Below are 6106 nucleotides of genomic sequence, written 5' to 3'. Positions count from 1 at the left end.
TCATCTCGGCTAAATCATATCCTTTTGGACAAACAGTTGGGTCATATGAGCCAGTTGTTGGCGAAGGTGTTGTAGTTCACCAAACTCAAAGTTCAAGACCATGATTAGTGGATGTTAGTTAAAGGAAAGTATGTATCTGTGGGTAGGGGTCAGTCCCTTTTAAAGAGAAAGATGGGAAAAGTTGACTTTTGCAGAGATTAAAGTGACTCTTCGCTCGAGGTTAATTGAGCAATTAAACATGTTACAATACCGACGGTCTGGGAAAAGAAGTAGCATTTATAGTCATAAAGGCGAAGTAAATGAAACTCGAGTTGGGTCTAGTTAGTTGGACATGAGCCTCCTTCGACTAGACTTAGAGGGGAGGCTTGTGATACGGTGAGTAAAGAGGGGCCCGATAAGGCCAGGTAGTCAGAAGTCAAGAGGACGTGGAAGTCAAGGATAGTCCAAAGTCAAGGGGATGTGGTAGTTAGAAGTCAAGGGGATATAGTAAGCAACAGGTAGGAGAAAGAAGGAGTTAGACCGCCTCATGTCACCAACCGCATAATTCCTGGTTGGGTACAGATAGAGCGAGGTCACGTATCTGAGACATAAGACGTAGCCGGGAGTAGTGCCTGACCTACCCCACTGGTCGGGTTTCCTCAGCTCCGGCCGTATAGCCAGGCCTGATACTTTCAGTAAGACAACTCCCCGGTCGACCCTTTAGCGATCTAAGCGTGAAAGAGGGGGCCCTCGCCACAACTCATCCCCCTCATCAAGACTCAAGTCAGGTGGCACACCCGAACGGTCATCCCGAGCTGCCTGTAGCTAAACTAGGGTGGGACAGAAAGCGCTAAGCGACAAACAATGTCAGAGAATCGTAACCTCCTGTCAGAGAATAACTGTCATGCGTCAGGGAATATTCTAGTGGTCTACTATCGCCTATGAATGGAACCTTCCTTCCATCAATAGGAGGCCACCGTACACACTCTCTCTCACCCGACAGGCCTTGACATCCGACATTCTCTGACAGCATGCAGGATCTAAAAGTACGTGGCATCATATAAAAAGGGAGGTCGTCTCCCTTAGCCAGGTACGCGCGCACATACACACTCGTCTTCTACAATTCTCTTTCCTTCGTACATTGTTCTTCTGGGAAAAAAAATATTTGACTTGAGCGTCGGAGGGCCTGTGCCGGGGACTTTTTCCCTAGTTTATGGTCTCTAACATTTCGTGTGCTTATCTGAGTGTGCGCAGAGTCAAAGTACTGTCGGTCTCATTACCATTGTCCAGGAGTACCACGTGGGGGTTCGGTTTGTCGGTGCACATACACTAGGTGTGCCTAAGTCACCTCTTCGCCAATGCCAACACCATCTCAACTGGCCTTCGTCTAACTTAGATTCCGGATAGGATCACAATCGATTACTGTAAGTACCAATTGATTTGTTTGTCTGATTTTCAGATTCAATTTCAAATCGAAATTCAGAAATACATAAAAATTTTAAGATTTTTGAAAAATCGTAAAATTTTATGTAGACATTACTTATGTCACATACTATTATGAAAAAAAATAATTTTTTTTAATGAAAATACATCTTATTTTTCAAAGAATAATATAAAATTAAAATAATTAAAAATTTTAATATTTTACTCTAACTTTATGATTAACTAATCAATGGTGATTTATATTAACAAATATATTTCATCAAGATTTTCTAAAATATTTTTAAATTTATTTTTAAAATTAATTTTCAACCATGATCAATGAGTTAAATATATATAATTTACACATTAACTTTCTCGGCTATGATTGACCAACACAAAATCTATGTATTTTAATAAAATTAAAATTAAAATATATAATTTTTCATAATAATAAAATATTTTATTGAATATCTAATCTCTCTTTAAAATATTATTGTGTTAATTAAATGTTCTCGTAATTTATTCTCTGCTAGAAAATATAAAATCATTTGGGAGAAGACGACTTTATTTATTTATTTTTTCTTTTAAAGTGATATTGATTAGAGCCGTCAATTTGGGTTGGACCTGTCTGGTTGGTCCACCCCGTCAAACAATTTAAGCGGGTTGAGTTGAAATTTTATCAACCCAAGTCCGCCGTGGGCCGACCTGCCTAGGCCCGCGACCCGCGCGGGTCAGCCCGCTCGGGCTTGAGTTAACCCGCGGGTTGAAAAACACATGTAAACTAAGTTTTAGGCCAATTTATTATCTCTTTTTGTTATAATTTTGAAATAAAAATAGTACTTTTCATCCAACATAAGTACTCGTTTGTGTTCATTTATATTTAAAATACATGTTTATGTATATATTAAATTGTAGAAAACGTTTTCGAAGTAAAATGTTGAAGATATGAAATATTTTTTAAATTTTTGATGGGCCCGCGGGTTGACCCGCCAAACCCGCAACCCGCCTTAGAATGGGTTGGATTGGAAATTTTCCAACCAGCCAAGTTGGCGGGTTGGCTCGCCCTACCCTGCCAAATGGTTAGCCCGCCACGGATCGACCGGCCTTGTCACGGATTGACCCATCTGACAACTCTAATATTGATTGATTGGGTTGCAGTCACTACTTACATCTGACTCTCCCATTTTGTGGATTATTACAAGGTATTTGCTTTCAGGTGGAGACCAGGCGGTAGTGGGTTATGTTCAGACCACGATGGCTAGCTCGAAAGTGGAAACAGACTGATAGTGCATGCCACGTTCCCTTCTGACTTTTAGTCAGAACGTACTTTTTTTTTTGTTTGTTCGATTGAATGTCTGACCTCATTCCTTCATCTCATTTTCATGGGCCAAGCAAGGTATTGAAATTATATGCATGTCTTTGTCTATTCAGCCATAAGTAGGTTAATATGTCTGTCATTCGTGTTTTGCCAAGTGTGCGGGTGAAAATGCATGCGGATGCATGCAAAACTACATGTGCTCGTGTCCGCGTGCGCATGTTTAAATCATCTCTGGGGCCAGTATAAAATCCCAATATATATATAAAATAAAATAGAGCATTCACGATATAATTAATTATATTTGTTCTATTCAAAGATGTTGCCCCATAATTGTCTCTCTTTCTCGTCACCTCGTCGACTGTTTTAAAGTCAACTACTATTCTACTGTTCGCCATTGAACACATAGAAGCTGAAGCTAAACCATATCGAAATAGTGGCTGATTGAGCAAAAGACACCTATTGTCAAATTTCTACGCATCTTCTTTCCCGAATGGCCGCATCGCACCGGAAAAAGGCAACTATATATGCTCGAAAAAGTAAGAATTGCCCAATCGATTCGCAGTGTCACATAAAGCAATCATTATAGCACGAATCTTTCAGTGGAGGGAGAAGTGGGGCCGGAACAGCACAGCATAGCTTGGTGGACAATCCCCTGTAGCTGCCGTTTAATTCGGTTTCAACGATTTTCTAAATTTTGAAGTTTCCAAACGTATTATATTCTTTTCATAAAATATGAAACTTGAAATATAAACTGGTTCTTGGCAACCTCAACAAGTTACATCTAGAGCGGCACGGTATAAATCCTTCTCTTCCAGCTTCGTCGCTCCTCCATCGCCAAACGACGACGCTCGGCTAGCAATGGGCGTCGCCAGGTACGTCGGCTTCTCCTCCCCCGCCATGATCACTACAACCTTCTCCTCGTAGCCCGCTTGCCACACCGCCGCCGCCTCCGACCTCATCTTGCCCTCGGCCTCGCCTCCGCCGACATCCCTCTCGGGGCGCCTCGACAGCTTCCAGTACGAGCAAGCGAGGAGGAGGAGGGCAAGGGCGATGAGGGCCAGCATCGCTGCCAGCCCACCGAACAAGTACGGCACCGGCGAGTGCCACCTCGAATAGCCTCCAGCCGCCCCCGGCTCCGCCATCGCGGTCGCGTTCGAGGTTACTCCCGCCCTCATCTTAATTAATTAGTTCCGAGAAATGGCGATGGGAGAAATGGAAGCTTGGGGATATTTATAAGAGGTAGGATAGCCGAGGGCGAGGTTGTAATTAACAAGATAAATCAAAAAATTGTGAAAGTATGTGTTCGGTTCCTTAAAATTGAATACCGATTCTTTGGGGTTTTGAATGCAAGAAGGAAGTGGAGAGAGGTCACTGGAGGATGGGTACTGAACTCGTCCCCATTAATCCTTAATTTTCTTCGTATAATCGTCAATGTTAAATGTCACTTTAAAGCAATATGTAGGCAATATGTATATGTAAAGCTACTGCGCACTGAGGCATTAATGGTCGATCAGCAATCGCATTTGGTGATGTGATGAGACACCTGGAAAAAATATTTAGCGATCGAATTATTCATCACTAATCAATTACTAAATTTATTGATTAAATTAAATGATTCATTGCTATAAAATAGAGATGAAAATTTATAAATTCTATGTTAATTTTAGAGATGAATATTAAATTTTATTGTCAGAATATTTAATTTTGTCTCTAAACTCGTTAATAATATTGTCATAGTTATAACCAAACTTAGCCATAGAATATAAATTCCGTTCTTAAATAGAGATGAATTATTAAAAAATCATCGCTATCTACATGATCCTATCTAAAAGTCTACATCAAGAGGTTCAATTAGATGACCATGGAGGTTCCCACGGCCACCACGAAGATTCTAATAAATGTCTTTTCTCAGGAACTTAATGATAATAATTTCTTCAAGGATTTAGTTAGAAAGTCTCCAACCAACTTTGATCTATTGATTGAACGAGCAATTGAATTTATCAATGTAGAAGAAGCTTAAGCTGCCCGGAAGGAGGTTATCACACCCGCTCCTGCCCTCGAGCGCCCCGTAGCCCTTGTTCCTCAGCCTAAAGAATCTCGTGCGGGCCCTCAATATTGTCATCCAGAACCACGGCCTCAAGTCGTACAACATGTGGGGGTTCCTCGAGAGGTCTCACAAAAGTGGTGCGTGTATCATCAAACAACTACTCACAGCATGGAGGAGTGTTAAACTCTACGAAATTAGCGAGAAGGTAATCCCAGATATCGTCGGTGTTCCCCAACCCCAAATCACCGACTATATTGATGACAAAATATATAGGCCGCTCAAGACTGAGTATCGGGCGACCGAGCCACAGCCGAGAACTTTATAACTCCCGGCAGAGCAAGTTCAAGGGCCTGCCCGGGCACAACAAGAACAATCATCCGCCCGACAAGAAGAAAATTGCAATAACACCACTTGGGGTAATATCAACATGATAGTTGGGGGCCCACTGATGGTGACTCCAACTAAGAGAGAAAGTCACATGCTCGACGTTTGGTAATCCATGAAGTTAGATGTAGCGCGTAGCAGACGATTGGGCCTGAAATTAACTTTGGGTCCAAAGATTTAGAGGAAATAGAAATATCCCATGATGATGCATTGATAATTAAAGCTGTGATAGTCAATTATAATATTTCTTGCACTTTTATTGACACAAGTAGCTCTATTAACATCATTTTCAAGCAAACTTTTGATCAATTGCAGATTAACTGAACGAGCTCCATCCCATGTCATGGGTTTACAGGCAACGAAGTCCAATCGCTCGGCCAGATCAAATTGGTCATATCCCTCAGGGAGGAGCGCCTGATGCAGACACACCGATCAGTCTTTATGGTGGCGGATGCACCTTCAACCTATAATGTCATCTTGGGTCAGCTGGCGCTTAATGAATTCCGGGCAATCATTTCAACTTTCTGTCAGAAGATAAAATTCTCTATGGATGATCAAGTTGAGAAGGTCAGGGGTGATCAACTGGTAGCCCACAAATGCTATGTGAAAGTAGTAAAATTAGAAGCTAATGCCGCTCAAAAATTCAAATGATGGAGGTCAACGTCATTCAAGAGAAGTCGCCCATCCTAGTGTATGAAGAGGAGGAAGTGCAAATTCAGGCTGGTCGCCCGGAGGTAACTACTCATATAGTGGCTGACTTGTCTCCTGAACTTAAGGCCGAGCTATTGAGGTGTCTGACATGCAACAGTGATGTATTTGCCTAGACGCCCAAAGAAGTGACGAGCATGTCTTCGATGGTTTTGGAGCATGCACTCCATGTATATCCTGATGTCCGCTCAATCAAGCAAAGAAAATGGAATTTTGGAGCCAACCAGAATAAGATCATCAAAGAAGAG

At 41.7% G+C, this 6106-nt stretch overlaps 1 protein-coding gene across 1 annotated transcript; it reads right to left on the bottom strand.

The window, feature by feature from the left end:
* Nucleotides 1-3419: 3419 nt before the first annotated feature.
* LOC122042025 (protein GLUTAMINE DUMPER 1-like) lies at nt 3420-4056 on the bottom strand. The gene has a single exon (XM_042601979.1). The coding sequence runs from the start codon at nt 3892-3894 to the stop codon at nt 3487-3489; it is 408 nt and encodes a 135-aa protein (XP_042457913.1). The 5' UTR covers nt 3895-4056; the 3' UTR covers nt 3420-3486.
* Between the last annotated feature and the right edge of the window lie 2050 nt (nt 4057-6106).

This window comes from Zingiber officinale, chromosome 1B (assembly GCF_018446385.1).
Source record: "Zingiber officinale cultivar Zhangliang chromosome 1B, Zo_v1.1, whole genome shotgun sequence".
In the NCBI taxonomy this organism is placed as follows: domain Eukaryota; kingdom Viridiplantae; phylum Streptophyta; class Magnoliopsida; order Zingiberales; family Zingiberaceae; genus Zingiber; species Zingiber officinale.
The sequence above is the reverse complement of the archived record's forward strand: the minus strand, read 5'-3'. Positions and strand labels throughout refer to the sequence as shown.